Source organism: Notolabrus celidotus, chromosome 1 (assembly GCF_009762535.1).
Source record: "Notolabrus celidotus isolate fNotCel1 chromosome 1, fNotCel1.pri, whole genome shotgun sequence".
NCBI lineage: Eukaryota > Metazoa > Chordata > Actinopteri > Labriformes > Labridae > Notolabrus > Notolabrus celidotus.
The window spans coordinates 4,212,230-4,236,878 of record NC_048272.1 but is presented as its reverse complement, the minus strand read 5'-3'; the positions used below and the strand labels follow the sequence as shown (position 1 = coordinate 4,236,878).

At 37.9% G+C, this 24,649-nt stretch overlaps 1 protein-coding gene and 1 long non-coding RNA gene across 42 annotated transcripts; one reads left to right on the top strand and one right to left on the bottom strand.

Moving 5' to 3' along the window:
• Positions 1 to 1,307: 1,307 nt before the first annotated feature.
• On the bottom strand, positions 1,308 to 23,936 carry znf740a (zinc finger protein 740a). 41 transcript variants are annotated; one of them, XM_034679272.1, is made up of 21 exons: positions 23,587 to 23,934; positions 20,312 to 20,474; positions 19,933 to 20,115; positions 19,288 to 19,434; positions 18,451 to 18,571; positions 18,125 to 18,208; positions 16,401 to 16,484; positions 15,047 to 15,130; positions 14,214 to 14,303; positions 13,681 to 13,764; positions 13,266 to 13,349; positions 12,435 to 12,518; positions 11,024 to 11,107; positions 10,572 to 10,655; positions 10,138 to 10,221; positions 9,608 to 9,691; positions 8,608 to 8,691; positions 8,134 to 8,217; positions 7,080 to 7,163; positions 6,562 to 6,680; positions 1,308 to 4,622 (listed from the first exon to the last, which is right to left on the bottom strand). In XM_034679272.1, the coding sequence occupies exons 2-21, from the start codon at positions 20,354 to 20,356 to the stop codon at positions 4,449 to 4,451; spliced, it is 1,971 nt and encodes a 656-aa protein (XP_034535163.1). In that variant the 5' UTR covers positions 20,357 to 20,474; positions 23,587 to 23,934; the 3' UTR covers positions 1,308 to 4,448. The 41 variants fall into 41 exon arrangements, with proteins under 41 accessions (XP_034535163.1, XP_034535239.1, XP_034535300.1 ...); XM_034679348.1 differs by having other exon boundaries at positions 1,849 to 4,622; positions 14,220 to 14,303; positions 23,587 to 23,931; XM_034679409.1 differs by having other exon boundaries at positions 1,849 to 4,622; positions 19,318 to 19,434; positions 23,587 to 23,926.
• LOC117810124 lies at positions 19,364 to 20,531 on the top strand. The gene is made up of 2 exons (XR_004630713.1): positions 19,364 to 19,451; positions 19,924 to 20,531. It is a non-coding gene; the product is annotated as an uncharacterized LOC117810124 (long non-coding RNA).
• Positions 23,937 to 24,649: the final 713 nt, after the last annotated feature.

Sequence of the window (24,649 nt, the reverse complement as noted above, 5' to 3'; positions counted from 1 at the left end):
ACACATTCACACACCTTAGCTGATAGTGGGTCAGGTAAAATGAATTACATTTTTAGTATGGACTTTTCATGAGAAACATTAATTACAACCTATAAAGTGCATTGCAGTTTGCTAATTAGTCATCACTTTTTTTAGCCATTTGATAGGATGGAAATGCACCTTTCCCCCCCCCACTCCGCCTCAGTCAATGACTCTCTATAGTTGTGTAAACGGTCATTAGTGCAGACTCATGAAAAAGTCTTAGGATAGAGCAGCCTGGAACACAATAAACTATAGAAACATTTGGGATTGACTTGAAATGAAAGTCTCTAAATAATCAGGCCCTTGCCCACCCTTCATATGCAGGGCCAGATTAGTACCCCAATGGGGCCCCTGAGCACTGAGGCTAATGTACCCCTCACATGCAGGTACACAATCCCATGCATACGCACACACACACCACACAGGCAATCGTTAGCTAGTTGCACATCCTCTTCACTTTGTTCGGCTTTTTTAAAAAAACTACTTATAAGCTGGAAAACTTTTTATTACTGCCACGTCTTTCTCGTCTTTTTCTTTTCGTTTCTTTCTCTTCGCCGCTCCGCCGGGCTTTTGGATGTCCATTTTCTGTCACTTGGCGAGTTTTCCTGCACTTCTTTCTGATACATTTTTTAAAAAAACTTAAATTACACATGATTGGTTCACTAGGCTGTCGCTGAGCATAGTTATGCTTCAGCAATGCCCTCTTTTGCTCTAACACACATTCACACACCTTAGCTGATAGTGGGTCAGGTAAAATGAATTACATTTTTAGTATGGACTTTTCATGAGAAACATTAATTACAATCTATAAAGTGCATTGCAGTTTGTTAATTAGTCATAACTTTTTTTAGCCATTTGATAGGATGGAAATGCACCTTTTTTCCCCCCCACTTCCATCACTGAGGGCCCTTGTGTGCTCAGGGGCCCCATATTGCCCATATGGTAGATCTGGGGCTGTTCATATGGCTACAGCAGTTGACCTCAGCATTTCCTTCACCGAGGCTGTTTTGGTGTTTTTTAGGGGGATCTGTTCTGGACTACCTCTACCTGGCTGAAAATCTCTTCTCTGTCATATGTGACTATCAGTGTCTATATCAACTGGTTTGCATTAGTGATCTTCTATTTTGAAACACTTCTTCCTACATGAATTTATAAGTGACCATTTGTTCGATTGGATTTGATGAAATAAAATGTTGAGAGTATTTTCAGACAGAGAATATCCTCCTCATCTTCTGTTTGAAATCAAAGCATCAAAATGAAGTACACAGGCAGTCAGTGCGCAGACATCCTTTACAATTTTTTTTTATTTCAGCATAATAGTAAGAAGCCTCTCCTCTGATTTTCATATACTTGAAACTAATTGGATCACAAGGGTACATATTAGTTAGCCCATTTTACAATAATCATTGTAACATTTTTTAGGAAGTTATTCTTATGCACTCTTTTTCCTACACAAAATAATCAATATCAAGATCCTATCTTAACTGAGGACCATAACTCTGCATGCAAGACTAATAAAGAAAACAACTAATCTGTGATAGCTACTGTTATGCTGTTGTTCATCTAATACCATTATCAATATAATTTACTACAAATACCAGGGACCTCGTCATAAGAAACAAAACATTTCCTTGTGGTACTACTGCCTCTAATGTCAGAATTAGCAAACATAGTGGGCTCTCAACTGTACTGATCCAAATTGTTCTGTTCGTCTGCTGCGTCAAGTTGAGGAAGAATAGGCTTTGTCTAAAACCTAAAATCTAGTACAGTCTGAAGGAAGAAAATATCCATATCTGTCTTTTTTGTCTTTTTTTCCTTTCACTCCAGTGTTTACAATTTCATAAGAATAAAAAAGGTCCTTGAAACAATCATCAAAATGTGATGAGAAAATTCTCAGACAATGTAATCCTTGGATCGGTCAGGAAAAAAAAAAAAAGTAACCTCAGTTTTATAAACATGGTCTGAGACTCAAGGATTCTATTGCATTTTACACAATGAGATTGATAGTACTAAAAAACAATAAATGACAAAATGTATTAACAAGTAACATTATCTATATACTGTATTGCCCTTTAGCCTTTTCAATATGTACTCGTGCTCGCAGCATCCCTTCCACAGATAAGGAAAAATGTTCCCAGAGCAGATTTACACATTTCTCAATCTTGACTCCTTATTGTACAACTGGTTTGTCTTGATCTTAACATGCTAGAAAAAAAACACAATCCCATCTCTGTACACACTTAAACTGTAACACAACTTTGACTTGATATCAACAGATATTTAAAGCAATCTTTAAAAGTAAAAAAAAAGTCTTGTATCTCAGTAAAAAGCTGCTTTTTTTTTTTTTGCATCAAACGCAAAAAAAACGCCTGTCCTAAAAATGACACTATATGATTCAGTCTGGGATTCAATCTACACATCATGTCTGACGTTTATCTAGACCTCTGTGAAAAAAAAAACATTTCAGCCATCTTTGACTTTTCAGAGGAACAGCTGTAACATCTTGATATGTAAATGTATGTTCAGTCTAGCAGACTAATCCTCCCAACCAGCTCCGACAGAGCGTCAACATCTCACCAGTCACAGAAAGAATCGAGTTTGAGAAATGTTCTGATGGGCAGCATAGTGGCCCTGATCAACCGGCTCTGACCATCAACAGACTTTCACACAGTACAACCAAAGTTCATCAGAAGTACAAGAATTTGTTGTTACAATATCATTTAGTACTACAATGATTATTTGTGTATCCGCACTTACTTAAGGCTAAACCCAATGACATGAAAGAGACATGACATCCATTATTACACACCAACCACATTATATTTGGATAAAAAGGCAATTGTTAGTGTGTAGTAGAGTCAAGCAAGTACTGATTCTGCTCAGGCTGTGTTCAGCCAAAGCACTGCAGAGGGAAACAATTTAGCATGACTGACTTCTCACAAGGACCCTCAGACTCCAGGAGCTCACTTCGGGACTCAATAACTGTGTTACACTGTAATCAGTAACACTGACCCAGAATATTCATATTCATCAAAACACAACCTCCCTCACAGGAGGACACCAGTCTTGTGTTAACGCCACTGAAGCTATCAACATTCTGTAACCAGGACAGCTTTTGACTATTGTAAAAAAAAAAAAAAAAAAACATGATGAAATGCTGTCTCGTCTTAGTAAATACATCTGATCCACAATAATAAACAGCTGAGAGAAAGGCAAATGAAAAACAAAAAGAAACACACTAAGGCCACAAGATTTTGTATACCCCCACTTATCTCACTCAGGATGAGAGAGTCTGTACAACCATGATGGGACTTCAGGTGGCCAACCTGGACCAGTTGCAGACCAGGATGCACGGACAGAGTCCTGATCTGCGTAGATTGTGCTGTGTAAACTATACACACAGCTGAGCGTCATCAACACAGCTCTCAGTAGGTGTTGTAGGACGACCTGGTAAGGTTGCCATCCTGTACCATTTCCTGAGTCCTCACACATGACACAGAAGGTGAGACACATAGGTGGTACTCCTGTGGTTTAACTCTTTTTGTCCCTCTCATCATCCACTTCATGGAAATCCTTGTTTACAGGTAATTTCTTCTTTTATTCACAAAGACAAAGTTACTCAGGTGTCCTCTGGATGTTCCTTTAACAGTGATAAGAAACCGTATGTGAAACCATTTCTAATTTTCTCTGTCTTTTTGCCCGTATATAAAAAAAATCCTGCTCATCAAAAATTATAGACATTTTCCATTATTTACATGAAATAACCATTGGCTATCTGTCCTGTGTAGAGAAAGTCATACAAATCTTGTTTTTTGAAATCATATAAAGACCAGATACTGCTTACAGTAATCTGTCTTAAAGGTTAACACTGAGTTAGCTTCCAAATGAAGCAGTATCTGGTCTAAACATGAGCTCAATAGAGTTGTTTCTTTGCTCTACATTGACAAAGTTCCAGTTTTTTTACTGAAGTGACAATCATTTTGGAGCTGGAATGGGCCACATAAGGAAACATTAGAAACAAGCTCAAATACATTTTCTCACCACTTAATCCCATTTTTTTGCCAATGCATCAGGATAAACAAAACCCAATGCCCTGCTGAGTACCACCAAATGGAGATATATTTGAACAACAATAAAAACCTTTTTTGTTTCTGCAAAAATCAAATAGATTAAGTACAAAACAGGACCACTGTTCATCACAGAAAAGTCTCATCTTAAAAAAAAAAGCAGGGGAGAAAAGGAAACACAGTAAAAAGTGAACAAAACAACAACACAAATGTCCCTCTGTCATTAGTAATCCCTAGAGCGGAGCTGCTTGATCAGCCTGTGCTAGTTGTGGCTTCACTCGGCACAGAGCTGAGAAGAAGAAGAAACCCTGTGGCTTGTCCCGACTCTGGCGGTGTTGTGGATGAAGGGAAGATGGAATGTCAGACCGCCAGCCGGCCTGGAGGAGGGTGGAGGGGACTCCAGGTTGGGGGCGCGGGCGGAGGTTCTTGGGGGTATGGGCGTGGTTCGCAGCATGGCTGGTTCTCTACTTTGGCTACGCTGCGACCCTGGCACAACCGTCGATGTCGCAACAGCCGGTCTGTCCTTGAAAAGTTCTACAAAACACAAGGTAGACATGGAGAAATCAAGAACTGAATCAATGATATCTAATAGTTACACATAAATACAAGACCTATTGTGCTAAGCAGACCTACAGCATATGCTATGGTGCAGAAGTATAAATCAGGCTTCAGAGGGATGGGGGGCTTAAAGCAGTTTAAAGGGATATTTCCGTTTTTTTGAAGTGGGGTCATATGAGTTACATTACACTAGTACTCCTGCTAGCCACAATGAGTGCCGGTGAGCTCTTCTCCTTTAATGAGAAAATTCCCAGATGACAGGCAGGCAAGCTAGGCTACAATTCTCTGCGGACCCCCTTTGTTTTGGCACTATTTTCAGACACACCTCGCAGACCGGTGTTCTTCCACGTGTATGTAAAAAAAAAGCAAGGGAGAAAAGGAAACACGAACGCCACATTGGATTTCACCTGCTGTGGGCGGACAGGATACAAGACAGCAAGACTGAACACACTGGTGAATAAGGCCAGCTCAGTCCTGGACCCTGTGGAGATGGTGGCTGACAGGAGAATTATGTCCAATCTGTAGTCTTTGATGGATATTTTCTTCTATATATATTCTTGATGAAATTCTTGTACTGTACACCTTCTTGTTTGCTGCTGTAACTCCATGAATTTCTCCGTTGTGGGACGAATAAAGGAGTATCTTATCTTATCTTGTATCTGTGCTCATGCAGCGGAAGAACACCAGTCTGCGAGGTGTGTCAGAAAATAGTGCCAAAACAAAGGAGTTTTTTTTATGGCAATCTGAATAGCTACATTTTTTTTTACTGGCGCATGTATTTGCATCGTGATGAGTTCCTGGACCATATTTTCTCAACTTTAGCGAAATTACGCAAAATAGGAGGCCTCGTCTGCAGAGAATTGTAGCCTAGCTTACCTGCCGGTCATCTGTGAGTTTTCTCATTAAAGGGGAAGAGCTCACCGACACTCATTGTGGCTAGCAGGAGCAATAGTGTACTGTAACTCATACGACCCCACTTAAAAAAAAAACGGAAATATCCCTTTAAAGCTGCTGTGAGGAACTTTTGATTTATATCAATTTTGGCACCCCATTGTGGACAAAGTGATACCTCTTATCTCTTGTTCTGTACATGCAAAAGTAGTGTTTTCAACAAAAACCTCACCCTGCTGTCTTTTAACAGACGGATTTATCACTCAATGTGATTATTTGCTATGAAAACAGCTGAAAAAAGGTGTTTCTAAAGCCAAATGTCAATCATGTGGTCTGACACCTACCCCCTCAGAGTGGTTTAAGGCATTAAAAATGACAACAGAGAAGATATCAGCGTTGTTGTTTATGGTTTTGTTTGCTTTTGAAGGTCATAAAAAGGCATCAGTGTTGGTTTCAGCCTGTTTCTCAGCTGGTGAAAAACTCCTCATGGTGCCTTTAAAGTCGTTTGTGAACACTGATAAATAAGTTGGAGAATAAAGCACATTTGATTTAGTGTCTAACCAAATAATAGATAGATGACATAAAGTAATAAAAAAAAATACAAAGAGTAATGCATTCAATATTTTCAACAACCCCAAACCCTATCAGGCAGTGTCTCCCCCTTTCATGTTGCCACTGCCACAGATACAGCACCAGTCTATGTTAAACTGCAGCTCTTCAAATTCTGAATTCATAAAAATAAAATGTATTAATTTAAGCTATAACATTGTGTGTTCTTTATACTATTTTTTTAGGGGGGGGAGGGTCTCAATTTATCACTTTGACTAGTATCCTAATGCTTCACAACATATCATATCCTCTGCCTTGTATCAGGGTTGCCAGATTCTTGCCAATACACAGAACCCATGCACTTACCTCTTCTTTCAAAGCTTTGACCATGGAAATATTAGGCATTCAGAACAATAAGATACGTACTCCCTTTTTTACATCACAGTCATTCTGATTTATATACATGTGCACATACCTGCTGGCAGCGTTCACACTGGTAAGGCTTCTCTCCACTGTGGACACGCTTGTGTCTCTCAAGGTGGTAGCGCTGGATAAACCTCATATCACACATGTCACAAGCAAATGGCTTCTCTCCTAAAAGAGCACACAGATACACAGTCAATGCATCAATTTAGGTGTTTTGTGGAGACACATTGTGACAGTTTACATCACTCATCTTTATTTGAAAACAATATTTCCAACACGTACAAAAAGGTGGCAAAAAACCTGCCCTATCAGTACATTTTGACAGAGTAAAACTGATGTTCTACAAGGCCTCGTCATCAACTCATTATGTGTAGATCAGAGTGGAACTTCTTATTTTCGTGGCCAAGATCTACGCAACATTTTGGCCCCAAAAATTGGGGAGAGTATTTTGAGGCTGGTTCAACATCCCATCAAATGACTTTGACAATACAAACTTCGGTTTGTTCGGACCCCAAAGCAAGAGCCTCTCTCAGTGATAAGGGTATGCAGTAACAAAGGAGCGCATACCCGTATGAGTGAGGCTGTGTCTCTCCAGGTGGTTACGCTGAATAAACCTCATGTCACACATGGAACAAGCATACGGCTTCACCCCTACACACACAGAGCAATATATTAGCCCTGCTGCCCACAGGTACAAGACAGAAAACTTTCAAGCTAACACTGAGATAATAGCTCATCATTTCTAAGTATGTGATGCATTTCTTTTCTACGTCTATAAAATGTGTTGAAATGTCATGCAAACATAGTTTTAACTGTGAGTACATAGAGTTTGAAACTACATCAAGTCTGGTGGCAAACAGAAATACCCACATTTGTCAAATTTGCAAATAATAGTTAATCACAGTATATATTTTCTTTGAATAAGAATTGTTTAGATCTTCACTTGATTCAGCAGAAACAAAACTGTTTCAGCATCCTCTCCTTCAATCATGCCTGTATTCATATCACAAAAAAACATTAGCAAGTAGGGTCATAGATTTTCATTCTGAATTTTTTTTTCTTCCTGCAAGTCTTAAAAGATAAAAATGTATAATACTTCAACATCTGACAAATGGCTCATTGTAATCACATACTATTATAGACGCAAAGTGAAGGTACTCATGGTATAATTTTGATGCTGTTAGGGAGCTATGTGTACTAGTATAGATGTTGAAAATCATCTAAAACTACTACAAATTGTAGGCCTGAAGGCTCACTCAAAAATGACTTTTACTATGGTGACAGATTTTGCTGAAGCAGTCAGAGAGAATGTAAACATAGAATTTCACACATTTACATTAATGGGACTTTTTGTTTTTAGAAACTTTAAATGCTCAAATGTGACATACTATCAACTAAATCCCTGACATTTAAGGCTTTACGCAACTAATTCTGGAGGGCAAGATATAGTTTTTGCTAAATTACCTAACCTATTTCTGTCTTACAACACATAAAAATATGTTTAAAGCTAGTGGCAATAACCTGCGCACCTACAAAATTAATTATGGTGACATCCCGTAAGCCCAATAAGAAGTAATTGTGATCTATAGAATGTGAGAGGGACAGGTGCACGGACCCATACCCGTATGAGTGAGGCTGTGTCTCGCCAGGTGGTAACGCTGAACAAACCTCATGTCACACATGGTGCAAGCAAAAGGTTTCACACCTAGATGCAGAGCATTGAGGTGTTATTATTATCATTTATGCGTCACAATCCATCAGTCAGTAATGAACTGTTAGAATCTTTTAGAATTGATGGGTTGTTAACCACTTCTTTACTTGCTATTTGAGTTTTTCCACAATTCAATTAAAAAACACTATCAATCAATTTTTATAATCCACAACTAAACACATCACATGAGCTGATGATGTTACAGTCCTGTATGCTCTCACATGTGAAGACCTATATGTGACATTTACATAACATTACTAAACTTGGTGACTGTCACAGAATAACTACCTGAGAGTTCAGACCCTGAATCTATATCACCTACATGTAAGTCTAATTAAGCATGGTCTGATCTCGGTGACATAGGTACGGTGGGCGGGCGCCTACCCATATGAGTGAGGCTGTGTCTTGCCAGGTGGTAGCGCTGAAAAAACCTCTTGTCACACATGGTGCAAGCATAAGGTTTCACACCTAAATGCAAAGTAGCAGTATTTTATTACTGTGCCTCAACTTTTCTTTCCAAATAAATACCTAAACTATTGGTTATTAACCACACAATTGCCAATTCATGCAAAAACAAGATGTCTTCAAGATTTGCTTCCTATACATTTTTACAAGCAAAGAAAGCTACACAACAACAGTTTTAGGTGTTAACACCAATCCAAATGATTGAGCATTATTGAGCTAAAGGGTTAGTCACAGTTGGGGAGTATTGCAATCAGTGCCTTTACTTTCATTTGCCTCATCCTATTAGCCTATTTGGACTTTTAAGCACTCCACTTTATCTATTTCATTAAAAACATATCTGAATGGAACTAACAAATCAATGTTTAGGCATTTACTGTACCTATTAGTGTTTATCATTACTATACAAGGGTTCAAGATACAAGACAGTTTGCTAAAAAGCTATTTCTATGAAAATGTAGAAACCAACTATCACAGATCACAGATACAGTTGTGCTCTTAAGTTTACATACCCTGTCAGAATTTGTGATTTTTTGGCCATTTTTCAGAGAATATTAATGATAAGAGAAAAAGTTTTTTTTCGTCCATGGTTAATGGTTGGGTGAAGCAACATTTTTTATCAAACAACTGTGTTTACTCTTTTGATATCATAAAGTCAACAGAAACTACCCAAGAAACCATAAATTCTGCCAGGGTATGTAAACTTATGAGCACAACTGTAGTGCTCAATGTGCTGAGAGACAATGTTACAGATACTAAACGCAAATACAAAGCTTGACCGTTTAACACAGTACTGTTAATATGCCTGTCACACAACATATGTCGTCTGTTTCTAACCAGTTTATTTAGCTTACATATGAACATTAATAGTTATTAATAGTGACTTTTAAAATGTGAGAAGGGCAGGTGCACTGACGCATACCCGTATGAGTGAGGCTGTGTCTCGCCAGGTGGTAACGCTGAACAAACCTCATGTCACACATGGTGCAAGCAAAAGGTTTCACACCTAAACGCAGAGCATTGAGGTATTATTTTCAGTCTTTGTTTGTGTTCACAATCCATCAATAGGAAACCTACTACACATATCTGCTCAGAATTGATGGGTAGTTAACCACTTTCCCCCCCGAATGTTTCAGTTTTTTGCTTTTGGGAAATAGATTTCTGTTCTTAATTCTTATTTCTGATAAAAGCCCAATAATAAAACACATTTAACTGTGTGAACCAATTCCAGAATCCACAACTTAAACACATCACATGAGCTGATGATGTTGCAGTCCTCTTTTCTTAACACTTATAGACTTGCTTTAGTGTTGAGTTTACAAAAAGAATGTAGGGAAGGCTTGATGCTATAATCCTTGCACTGAGTAGTTTAGGAGAAGAAAGGAGACTAATTCAGGAGGCTGGCTCTGTTAGAACATCTTAGTGACATAGGTACGGTGGGCGGGCGCCTACCCATATGAGTGAGGCTGTGTCTTGCCAGGTGGTAGCGCTGAAAAAACCTCTTGTCACACATGGTGCAAGCATAAGGTTTCACACCTAAATGCAAAGTAGCAATATTTCATTACTTTGCCTCAATGTCCTTTTAAAAATTTTGAAATTAAGACCTGCAATATTGGTTATTAACCACACAATTGCCAATTCATGCAGAAATCCCACTTTTTTTTCCAATTGTGCCTATATGCATTTTACATTATCGTGGTTACAAACACACAAAACAAAATCATGCGTTACAAAATCATGAGGAACCTTAGAAATCCATTTAAAGACTCCAAAGTGACATTACCCTTTCATGTTACAGGCCTGTGTCTGAAGTGAACTAAGGAAACTTAAATGTGCACTCTGTTCTCTAACACTGAATGTCATGGGCACGGTGCACGGACCCATACCCGTATGAGTGAGGCTGTGTCTCGCCAGGTGGTAACGCTGAAAAAACTTCATGTCACACATGGTGCAAGCATAAGGTTTCACACCTAAATGCAGAGCATCAAGACAATTAATTTTTTGTCTCTGCACTAGAGGAAAACAAATTCATCTGTACAAATATGTTAAGTGTTCTATTCTCAACTAAATTGATAACTGTGGTTAATAACCAATGTCATACCCTAAATAAAAAAAGGGTACAATGTAATATAATGAGATACTGATTTCAGATACCAAATTCACAAAGGGGATCTTACATCCACTTACACATCACAACACATGAGATGATGGTGTCATCTTTTCTACATTACAGTTAAGTAATAAATGTGTATAAATACAGATGATAAGGACTAAATCAAGCATACAGATGTTGCATCATCCTAACTGTATGACTTGGTAAGGATTGGCAGGCGCCTACCCATATGAGTGAGGCTGTGTCTCGCCAGGTGGTAGCGCTGAAAAAACCTCTTGTCACACATGGTGCAAGCGTACGGCTTCACCCCTACACACACAAAGTACCAACTTTAGCAAGAAACAATCAACTGCCAAAAATGATCGATGTCAAACTTTACTAAATGTTTAGTAAAGTTTGGTTGCACTCATCAGCGCTTCGCTTGCACTAGAGATCCCAACATGCAACGAGAATCAGCGACTGTTCCAATTGGAAATGATGTTTTCACATGTGATTGCTGTTGAGCCGTGGTCTACTGCAAAAGTTAAAATTGAAAAAAATTTGCCGGATATTATAAATATCTGTAGTAGAAAGCAAAACCCCTATCATTAATCCTACGAACCCACCAAATGACCCAAAATTCAAACTAAAGTCCTAAGTGAGCATGTTTCAACTAACGCATTTGAAACATTTCACGCTACGCCAATAGGGGATTGTGTTTGTGTAATTTCAATAATCTGCTACCAGATTTCCAGACTTAGTTTGTAACTTGAATTTTTGTAACGCTGATCGCAGAAGTCAGACAATTTTAGGCAGTTGGTAAAAAAGCTAAGCACAACACAATAAGAATCGACATTTGTTTGCACAGCAGCTCTCGATATTCAAGTGACATTATGTTAACCAATACTGCTTTAGAATCATCACACTGAAACTAGTTATGCAAATAAGCCATTCACTTTTTCACTGTCCTTATACTTTGAAATAAAAAACAGGTTCTAATCTTCAGTAAAATCTGTTAGCTATGATAAACAAAGATGAAACGATTCATAACAGTGGATCATGTTATTTCCAAGCCATAACTTTGAATGTGAAATGACACAATTACAAATCTGTGTGAGCAGTCGGCTCCTAATGTGTATGTTTTAATTTTCAGTTAAAGGAAATTAAAAACTAGCCCCCCCAAACCGAAAACATAACCAACTAAAACTTCTTTATTCAGAATTTTGATGATCCTTTATGCACCTGTTTCAATATAAACCAGACTCTGTGCAATTTTCTAGATTTTCCTTCCTGCAACTGCAGATGCTTCAAAGTTAACGTACTTCATGATCAGATTTGATAATGTGACGTTTTTGACCAAACTTTAGTTTTTCAAGAGTGCATAATATTTCACTATTATGCTGACGTGGCGATTACATTTCTGAGCTGAGATGTCATTTCATATACAAAGTATGGGCAGAAGTCTTGTTAGGCCAGCACTTGCAAAGCTACTTGTAAATCACACATGAAACATTAAACTTGATTACTTTTAAAGTGACAGAAAGCAATCCAAACACGAGTTTGAAGCAGCCAAATAAACTTTAATGTGAGGCGCATGCATGCATAAGCAAAATCAAGACGAGTGAGTCAAGCTTGGAAATAAAAAGGTAGGACATACCCGTATGCGTAAGACTGTGTCTCTCCAGCTGGTAACGTTGTATGAACCTCATGTCACACATGGTACAAGCATACGGCTTCACCCCTAAACAGGGCACAACAAAGTTAGATGCAGTTCAACACATACATGAAATTCACTACATCAAGATTAATATGTGTTTCATTGTTGCATGCACTAGCACAGACAAGATACTATTAGACACATTACACTAAGAGAGTCTGTGTTAACCAGTGTTACATTAATTGAGCTCAATTTTGAATGTTTTCTTTGTTTTTTTCTCAAGTCAGAGTTTAAATTACAGTTTAAGTCACCAGGAAACTTGTCACTTCAGATCATCATAGTTTAAACACTGCAGTTGAGACAACTGTGCCAATAACAGTTATCCTGCAATCAAACTGCTGACTGTGCAAAACCCAGATCACTTTTATGTTGAAGCTTTTTTTAAAGTTACCCCAAAAAATGCACCTTTTAACATTTGAGAAAGTCACCCAACAAGAAGACGTAGAAAGTCTTCTTTTCTCGACATATCAGACTAGTGAGGCGTGCGTTTGAACTCTTTTGGTGTAATGTGTCTTTCATAGAATATTTTACATAGTTCTCAATTATGTACATGCAGTAGTACCATTACAATGACAAAAAAGGTAACAGACGGAGAGGGTCACTTTTTCAGTGGACAGTTTTCCAACAAAGCCTAAAAACTCTATCAAACATTTGAATTCGATTGTGTATAAAAGGAGGGAGGGGCTTCACAAATAGAGAGAAAATGTGTAGGGGATATATATGAAAGGGGTTTTTTTTTCAGGGAAAAGAAAACAATTAATTTAAGCATACCCGTATGAGTGAGGCTGTGTCTTGCCAAATGGTAACGCTGGAAGAACCTCATGTCACACATGGAGCAAGCGTATGGCTTCACCCCTAAACGCATACAGTACCAAACTTTAGTGTTCTCATAAACTATGTACACACAAATATGTTCACATACTTAGTCATGGTTTATAAATATGTATATGGCAATCTAGTCACTTTACAAACAAGACATTAAATGTTAACCTTCAATACCAAAAAACAGTTCACACATACAATGACCCAAAAACATAACGTAATGCTGAAACTTCATATTTTTGCAATCAAGAAAATGAACTGTTATGACTTTTGTTAATCAAAGTACTCTCACAGGTAGGCACATTATAGCTAACATGTAAAACCCCTGATGCTGTCAGGTAGGAGGGATAAGTAAAACTTATACCCGTATGAGTGAGAGTGTGTCTTGCCAGGTGGTATCTCTGGAAAAATCTCATGTCACACATGGAGCAAGCATATGGCTTCACCCCTGCACACACAGAGCAAAATATTTGTAAAAACAACACAATAAACTGAACAGGACACACTCACTTTGATTATGTATCCAGACATGCCAAAATCAGAGACACAGCTAAGACTTCAAACTGCATGTGTTTTGCTAAAATCCTCTAATCTGTTCACGTGTGCAAAAGGAAGTCAATAGAATCTTACTTCTGTCTATTCTGTCATTGCTAGCTTTTAAAGGAAATGCTGAGAAAGTCTAAGCACACAACTTGAGGATTTATTTACAGGCATTGGAGTGCAGTGATTTGGAAATAATGCCTGAAAGGTTACAGCACTCCTTACAGCTCTAGGTGTTGAAATCTTAATGTTTACCAATAGTTTTAGAAACTAAGCTCAATATGTTTTATAAACAAGGAGCATGGTGAAAGGTATGCTAAGTATTCAGGTTCTTCTGGAGTAATGGAAAATGGGAACTTGTACCCGTGTGCGTGAGGCTGTGTCTTGCCAAGTGGTAGCGTTGGAAAAATCTCATGTCACACATGGAGCAAGCGTATGGCTTCACCCCTACACACAAAAAAAATATTTGAACATAAGTTTGAATTAGAAAAATAAAACAGATTTAACACATAACCATCAACTTTTCCCTTAGAAAAGCTCTTCTTTTACTACTGCGGGTTACACCAACAGCCCGAAAACAAATGTTTGTTCTTAAGTACTCTGTCACTTTGTGATCATGAGTTGAATCAAGGCCAAGTAAATAATCTAATGATCTGAAATTAAATGAAGAGTAATGTGCGCAGAGGAAAGTAGAGCATTCAGCAGGGGAAAAGCTGAAGTTGTGTACATCTATTGTACAGTGCCCCACTGTGTATGCATGTACAGTTGTGCTCATAAGTTTACATACCCTGGCAGAATTTGTGATTTTTTTTGGCCATTTTTCAGAGAATATGAATGATAAGAGAAAAAGTTTTCTTTTCATTCATGGTTAGTGGTTGGGTGAAGCAACATTTTTTATCAAACAACTGTGTTAACTCTTTTTATATCATAAAGACAACAGAAAATACCCAAGAAACCATAAATTCTGCCAGGGTATGTAACCTTATGAGCACAACTGTATATACTCAAGAGCTACATAGTAACATCCTAATACATGTCTGGATACATTCCTAGATTGTCAAATGAGATCATCAGATTTTAGTCACTTTTAAAAAAGCCTAAGTCTCAGTTTACACAGTGCTATGAGTTGAAAAGTATAATCACTTCTATAATCTCCTCTAAGAAATGAGCTCGGGTAATCAAACGCATACCAGTATGAGTGAGGCTGTGTCTTGCCAGATGGTAACGTTGGAAGAACCTCATGTCACACATGGAGCAAGCGTACGGCTTCACCCCTACATACACAAAGTATTCACATATTAGCTAAGATGTTTCTTAAGTGTCAAAGGAAAGCATGATTCACAGACATTTAATCACAGGGACCTGGCAAACATTTCACATTCCAGTCAAGCTTCATGCCAAGGGGTGTACGTTGTACTTAAGCTTATCTTTTGTCTCGTGGAGCATTCATTTTTAAAACAACAGTAGCGACAACATGAAAGCCAAGCATGAATGAAATAATACATAAATGTCAGCAGCGGTAGCAAAATAGAAAAGGTCTACGACGGTGATCACACTGGCCTGCTGAAGCTGAAACTACTATCAACAACATGTTCTAGCACTTTCTACAGGATATGTGTTGTCACTTACTGAAAGCTGAAATGAGTTTGGAAAGTTTAATTTAGATTGGTGTTGAAGGCATATACTCTCTGGAGTGTTAGAGGTGTGCTTGCTCTCTAAGCCTTTCACACTGAAGATCTGCCTCAACCATCAAAAGCTTCCATTCTGATCTCCGCCGTACACTTACAGCAGCAACAACAGTATGATAAACAAAAACATTCTAAAAGCCAGACAAGTACAGCTTAGACATGTGAGCTGGGCAGCCATAAATAGTCATGTAAAATAGATGTGGACATCAAAGGACTATTCCCATAGTATACCATGGCTTACAGCAACTACTATAGAGCTGGATCAGGCAGAAGGGCGTGGAAATAAACGTTCAACAACTCTGAACATAAAATAATCTAATGTGAAAATGTTTCAGCCTTCAAGTAAAGCCACAAATAATTCCATTTTCAAAACAAGAACTCCTTTAAAAAAAGTGTGTTTGGGAAAAAACAAACTTTTGTCCTTGTTGTGATGTGACCAATCAGCTCAGCTCTATGCTGTGTATGATACTGTCCCTTTCATCAAAAATCCTTAAAATGAAATCCCTTTAAATTGTATATCATTCAATATATGTTAAGTTTTAAAATATATTTTTCCAGTACACAAACTAAAAGGCTAGCTTTATCATTTATACTTTGCTAGCATGAAGGATCAATAGCACCAATATTCTCTTAAATAGAAGTATTTAAAGCCAAAAAAAGGCTGTTTAGCAGCAATGGTACAAAAAGGGATAATACACTTTGAGTGGTCCACATGAGCAATTTAAGTTTCAACTAATGTTAAATATGTCATTGTTGGTATTTTGAATCATGCCTTAAATAACTGAAATACTTTTGTCAATGGAACAGTCAATTACAGTTTCTTAACTTGAACTGGGTACGGTAAAAGGACGCATACCCGTATGAGTGAGTCTGTGTCTCTCCAGGTGGTAACGCTGGAAAAACCTCATGTCACACATGGAACAAGCGTATGGCTTCACTCCTACACACACAGAGCATAACATTATTAGCTTTTCAGTCTAACAAATAAAAAGTGGGCAACAGAATATTTTAAGTGTTTTAAGTTAACATAAATAATAGAACAGATGCAGCGTTGCCACAAAAAGCAACATCTTATACTTTACTTAAGGGAATACTAGATTAAGTTACATATATGTATATATTTGCATACATAAACAATGTCAGCTGAGCGTCTAAGAGGTGGGCATCAGTTAAGTAGTGATTATTTTTTAAGAATACTGAGATAGTGCCATGGACTTGGAAAAGTATTTGTGTGGAAGTTGACTTACCCACCGCATACTTCTTAAACAGTAAAAAACAAAGACATTTATAAGAAAGGGTGCAACACAAATTTGAACTTAAGCCCTCATTCAACCCTTTGCATACTGTGTAACTAATGAATAACATAGTCCTTTGATGTCCATGCAGTTATATCTCATGATAAAGCAATTATTACATACAAACATTAATTTCTTTGTATTTTTAAGAAACAAATCTTTTGCGGCCTGTGCTTGAAAGCTGTCACAAACATACACTGGGGTCCACAAGTTTGAGTCCAATTTTAAGTCCACTATTAAAAAGTTTTGTTTTTCCCAGTCCTTTATTTGGAATCCCAAAACAACAGACAGCAAGTTAACCAAATGTGTTTTGGTCTTGCAACAAGAATAAGTAATACTAAAAACAAATTCACTTACAAGTATTAAAATAACTGCTGTATTATCCCTGTTTGAGGAAACTAACATAAAAGATCTGATGGATGTTCCTGAATAATCTGCAAGTTTCCCTGCACTGATCTAAACTGAAGATTGTACAGGAGTTGTGTACTGGTGACATTCTCAGACTTTTACTCATAAGCAACTGTGATAAAGCATTGCACAATGGTGCCTTGTGAAGTGTTGTTTGGATGGTGTATAACATGGCAGAAAACACAGAAGTTCAGGTTAAGGTGTAAATTACAGTTCTAGTGACCACACCCTGTGAAGACCTGTGTATCATGCAGATATCCTCAACAGCAATTGCATCAGGAAGACACATTCAAATTAAAACATCCTATTTGACTTTGTTCAAATATTTAAGCAACAAAAAAAGTCAAATCACTCAACTCCAGCTGAAGAATGTACCACACAACATCCAAATAAAAACTACGGTGAGAAATAAAGTTGTTTTTGTAAGAAAAATCAATTATCGGATTTGTAGTGAGAGTTCATTTCAGTCACGAGAGGTATATTCTCCCTCCATAAACACAAAGCTCTCAAACCAATATATCTACAACTCCTGCCTGTTAAATCTAACTATCATTAAAGCCATTCATGGACATCCAGAACAGACAAATATCTGTTGTATCTATAATGTTTAAACAACAGTTTTCAATAGTGGACTCAGGACCATTGAACCACGCTGTATGACACCATCCTACATAAACTCTTCCTGGTGTTGGGGAATCAATATGTATAAGTAAAATACTATGCTTTGTTTTGAGGGTGAACAGATTTGATGGGTGGCTTTGTTGGAAATTACTGTCCACAGACAAAATAAACCCTGAGCATCTGTCCATTGATCCAAGTGACAGACTACAGATGTAGTCTCATTAATGTAATATGGGTACGGTTAAAGGACGCATACCCGTGTGAATGAGGCTGTGTCTCTCCAGGTGGTAACGCTGAATAAACCTCATGTCACATACGGCACAAGCATACGGCTTCTCCCCTAAACCGAAGAGCACCAGTTTTAGTTCAAGTCCCCACAGATACCACCAATTAGCTGTGAGGCAAAAGCTATTACCAAACAAGGGATTTAAGCAGGCCATTGCAAAACCTTACAGTTGCTGCACACTCCTAGATTCAGTCCAACTCAAGCTTTCAGAGCCTCTATCAACACATGATTCATGTATTCAGGCATAAAAAGGTGGCTTTACTGTGAACTTGAGTTGTTCCAAACATGATCCATACCTGTATGAATGAGGATATGTCTCTTCAGGTGGTAGCCACTCCTAAATGCTCCATAACAGTGATCACAAATAAAGTTTTTCTGCACTTTGGATGATGGACCGTTCTCATCTCCACCTGTGCCCTAATAACAACAAGAGAAAAATTGTTCAACATTTGTTCAAATGTCTAACTCACTGTGCAAAAATAACACAAAATAATGTACATAGAAATAAAGGAACAATCCGTCAAACATACCCACCCACAACTGCTGATTATTAAAGCTGCTGAAACGCTCCAATTCACATGACATTTAGGTAAATGCAAGCCATAAAATGTCAGGCGCCCTCTCAGCACAACGACTCCCAATTTGTCATGCAAATGTTGACATTTTTTTTCCTTTTCTTAAACTCAAATAGTCTTTCGTGTGAAAACAAGCACTAAAGTTTTTTTTTTAACGACTTTTAATTAACATTTGAATTGAGAAATGCTGCACAATCCCTCCCGATGGCCTAATGCCCTCATGTCACTGCTCCCCCTGTTATGCACACAACTGCAGTTATTGTGCTCCGCTCCACTATGCTCCCCTCCCCCTCTTTCCTCTCCAGAGATCCTCCACCCCCTCCACATCTTCCCTGAACTCCTCCCCCCACCCCCACACAAACAAAAAGTGCACACATAAAAGCTCTAATTCGGCAACCCTCCAATAAAGTAAGGCGTTTAAAAAAAAATAAAAAAATATCTTTAAAAAAACCCTGATAGCAGCTAGCAACATTTTTTTGTTGTGATGAGCAAAAAAAGGAAAAAAAATATCATGCATAGCAGAGACCAATCCCTTTTTTAGCGACCACAGCCACTGACCTTCCCTCCCCTTCCCTCTTGTTCTCTCACTTTACAGGGCGTTACTGATTTCCTGTTCTTTTTTTTCTGCTGCATGTCCTCATTGGCCCTCATCTCCTTCTCGTCCAGCAGACGGGGAGCTTGGTATTCACCTTCCTTCCGGATGAGCTACAAAGACAGAAAAGGTCAATTATTTCCTTGTTTGAGATACCCTTAAAACTAAAATCAGATTATCTGAACATGACTTGAATGATCAGTTCAAACTCTTGTTAAGTATATTTTGTGACAGCTGGATATGAATTGTTTAATTGGCCAATTTTGCACTTGTAAATCTGAGTAAAACAAACATGAACTTAAAGCAAAATTAGCAAAATTCTCATATAGGAATATTATTTTGAATCTATTGAGTTTTTTTAAGGGCAAAGTTAATTTTCAAGCTGAAACAGATTTAAAAATATTAATACACTAGACTATGATGATATCTGGGATCTGGGAATATAAAGAGCACTTATAGAACTTCTTAAACTAACATGTGCATATAAGTAATCATGTTTGTATGTACTACATCTAAAAGGCGCTGTTTTTTTTTTTGACCTGATCAGTTTAAAAAACACAAGTCATGTTGGCAGTTAAGTATTAAATCATTGTCTGGTTCAGGGTCCTAACCAGGGGTGGACAGCTCATTCCAGATGGGAGGATCATGTGACTCTGAGGACCACGGTCAGGTCCGTCTCTCTGTGGTGGTGCATGACCAAGTGGGGCCATCATTTTTTTGGGTGGAGCGGCCATGGAGCTGGCCTGCATCAGGGCCATGCTGGAGAGGACAGCTTCGCAGCCGAGCAGCCCCGCCTGTGAAGACAGAGAATGCAGAACAACACTTCATCAACTAAATCAAAGTTTTAGAAAATATCTACAATGTAAAATTATCTGCATCTCAGACATCATGGCATTCGCCATGCTAGCCTTCAACGACAACATCCTGAGTGACACAAGACTGCAAGTAAAGTTATTTGTAACCACTTTGGTGGTCTCAAAAAAAACAAACCCATTTCATATGGTCGCGGACTGAGCTGCTGGGCAGATGTGACATTGCTGTGGTGTATGTGAGCGCAGGGACAGGGGTGGGGACAAGGTCATCCAGAGATCCGTCAGTCAGGATGGTCGGGCTGGTGGGAAGCCACACCCACCTCACTCATCTAGCATTAAAACTGAGGAAGAGGAGGATGTGGATGAAACAGACAAACATTAAAATTACCACACCATCACTGGCTGTCTTTGTCATTACATGCTCTGTTGACTTCAGTTAGGGTGGCCACTTTTCAAAATGACATTTACACATATAAAAACATGAAACACAAATATGACAGTTTGATGGCACTGTAGTAGCTACATCAGTTGATCACTTGGCAGACTTTCACAAATTTCTGCTTCATAAAATCCAAACAAAGACAAATATCCTTCCATAACCAACATGTGGTTTGGTTTGGACAACAATTTACTATCCAACCTAATTCAGTTGCAAAGTATATTGAAATACAATAAAAATCACGATACCCAAAACATCCTTTTGTAACAGACATATATAACATCATCATTTTAGGTACTGAAAATAGCCAACCCTGATTATGTTCATTATGTGTAGTTGTCAGATGTAACTTAGAGTATACCGCTACTGTGATATATGGATATATTTGTATTCCTTTGTAACCTCAGATAAATAAGAATTCAATTAGGAGGAAAATTACTCGCACTAAGATAATGTGACTTATCAAAAAAACAACATCGAGAGCAACATGTCAAAAATGCAAAGGCAGATTTCTTCATATGAAACCATTTTGGATTTAGAACTAGTTATTTGCACTGAACACCGATAAAGTTTGTGCTTTACCTTACAAAACGTACTAACCATTTGCTTTTCCTCATCTACCACTAAGGGTTTTAAACTGGTTTTCAGATCTGCAAACTTCATGCTGACAAGTCAACCAGTGCACACCTCTTTTTTGTGCTTGTTGAGGGGTGGGGTGGGGGGGTTTAACTTAAACAGTATACAACTGTATTCTTTAAGTATAGTGGTCATGCTAAGTAAGAACTGACATTTTATCCTAGTATTCTAGCATTTAAGGGAAAAAAGTAGTGTCCTGATGACTTAAGGAAACTAAGAGAGTTGCAGAGAAGAAAAGCTTAAGACAAAAAAAATCCCTTCAGCTCAGCCAGACAAACTTCAAAATATTATTTTATATAGCAACCAGTATGTTTAAAACGATGAGCTTTTAAAACATATACATGCTTATTATTGTCATTACATCTGTCATAATTTTCATTGTCATTGAAAGTTTTCTAACATTTTTATGTTAAATTGATTAGAATCAAATGTCTACCATCAGTTATCAGTTGTATTGGATTGCAGTTAAATTAGCAAGGGTTTAAGTTTATGTTGCACAAAGACATACATGGATAATAGGGATGCACGATATTGGATTTTTTGCAGATATGTCGATATTTTACAACTCATTTAGCCGATTACCGATATTTTTTCTGCACATTTAATTGCAGAGATCATCAATTCTCTTCTGTATTGTAATAAGTGCACAGTATTATGGTGATACTCTTATCACATTTGTTATGTAATATACATTTCATGTGCAAAATATGAAAAAGACTTAATAATTAAAACTGCATATTTATATATAACAATTGCTTTCAAACAAAATTCATACTAAAAAATAAATCCTACTTAAAACTTGGATGATGCTCTCCCTGAGACAATCATAGTAACACCCACAACCAGGGCAAATTTGACCAATTCCACATTTGACATAGAAAGTAAATCTAACCTGTGTTCACAGGGAACATGTGAAAAGTGCAACTGTACAGCAATTCAACCAAAATTAAATTAAATTGTTTACTCTTTGACAGTAAATGTGCCTAAATTAGTCAGCTGCATGTACCTTACAGACTGCTGCTTAAATTCAAATTTAACTTAAAACATGAGACCAACATGTGTGCAGCAGCTGATAATATAGTGCATCCCTATTGGATAAGAATGATAGAGTAATGCTGTTTTGAAGCAGTGTATGGAAAAATAGTAAATAATCATGTTTATTTTGTATGGTAGTTAAAGAGCCTTACTCCTAATAGAAAAATATCTAGTAATTCAACTTGTGTAGCAGAAATGTATTTTGATTTTCTATATTTTCTGTTTTGATAAATGTTAAAACTTAATGTAAAAGTCTCACTGAATAACATTTTTCTGTGGGGGTGGTTGTTTATCATGTATATGGTAAATCGAAGAGAAATCCACCACCGAACATGCAATGACTGCACAGAAAATACAAACACATATTTACAAAAGCAAATATTTTAACCCACCCATGTTTATGTTACATTAAATTGTAAGTTTTACATTTTAGTGTGCGGTTTTAACAAATAACGGTGCGTTCCGATAAGGCCATGGATCTACTCGAGCCCTATTTTGAGACGCCTCTTTTCAATTCAACGATTGATTGTTCGTTTCGTGTTCGTTTGCATCATTATACTGTTAACAGTACCCCGGGTTAAAGCAGATATATACATATATATAGATAAACGGTGTACCCCCGTTGGTTAGTCGGCTAATGATGCTAGGAAAATAGACTCCCAGCGTAAAGCTAACAATTGCCAACGCACATTAAAAGACTACAGTGTCCAGTTGCATAGTTATTTACCACAGGTTTACATTGTTTTAGTTGCAAACAGGGGAAAGCCAGAACCCAATAGGGTCGCTGTTGCAAAATATAACATTTTTTATGCATTAACTGAGCTGGCCTTCGTACCACCACCACCACCTCCTCCACCCAACCTACCCTGAGTTCTGCTGATGTTGAACAAGCTGGCTAACACTAAGTTAGCTGCTAGCTGCTCGCTGGCGCCCTCGCCCACTAAAACGTGAGAAATCGAGCCTTTTTATTTTCGCCCACCTCGCCATCGGTGTGAAAAGGAGCTTTACAAGAGTTTCATCCTTGCAGAGTGAATAAATAATCTTTTAAGTTTTCTGATAATGTGCTACAGAAGCTCAAATCGCTGAAGGCAGGATTGAACGATAAAGACATTCGTGATGGCCGTCGTCGGAGAGCCTCCCCCTCCCGATGATTAAGCTAACGTTTGTTAGCGAGTTAGCAAACCCCGACGCTGATACATATTTCAGGCAAATCTACTCACTGGCATTTCTGAGCATGTGTGTAAAGAAAGTAAATAGCAGCCTGCTGAATGCACGCTTTGAAATCACTGAGAATCTGTGAGAAAAAATGCAAAGATATGTATGAACCTTGTAGCCTCACTCACCCGACGTTTTCCACAGCGTCTAGTTTACAAACACAGGAAACGCCACAGGATGTAACCCACTCCCCCACACAGCAGCAGCAGCACAGCCTCCTCCAGCCCAGAGAAAAGGCTCATCTTCTGCTTTCTGCTCCCGTGAACACAGCACGGAGCCCCTTCCAAGTGCGCACGAAATATGATCAGTAAATCATGTATATGTGTGAGAAGACTTCACGCATTCTTGATGATGTGTGGATGTATGTAGTTGTTGTTTGCAGACGACGACTGAAAGGCGCAGATGAAAATGAAGGAGTGGACACTAAGATGGGAGACGTGCAGACAAACATAGGTGGTGTTGGTGGATCAGTCCGCTTCTCCCCTGCCCTGCTGGTTTAAGCATCCCTCAGACCAATTAAACACCATTAATTAGGCTATATACTATCACAGCTTTTAATGCCATCCCCTAATCTTTTAGTTTAATCTGATATTAAACATCAAACATCCTCCATGCAGTTTAACGATGGCGTCATCATCAATTAGAGGGTTTATTATTTTTCATAGGTCAACTCAAGTGGTTGCTTTGCATATCGTCACCCTGTTAAAATAATGGCATAAGTCATTTTTTGACGAGAATGAGTTTTTGGCCTAAATCATGATGATTCTGGCCACCTCTGGTAAAATCCAGTGGCGGTTCTAGACCAGTTTTACTGGGAGGGACACATTCAACCCTCCTCACAAATATAAGATAAGATATACTTTATTTGTCACACGTTGGGGGGAAATTTATTTTGTTACAGCAGCTTACAACACGGGACAGGGGAAAACAACAATGTACTAACATAGTTAAAAAATATAGTAACAGTAATAATAGCAATGACAAGGGTAAAATAAAATAAAGTAAAAATAAAATAAAATATGGCAACTATCACAGATATATACACACTATGTACACTTCTATCTGATAAATAGATAAGGTAAGTTATTGCACAATAAAAAATTGCACCAGGTTATTTAAAAACAAACATACACAGTATGAAGAACAGTGCGATTCAGATGGATACAGTAGTTATTTGTGAATGTGCCAAGT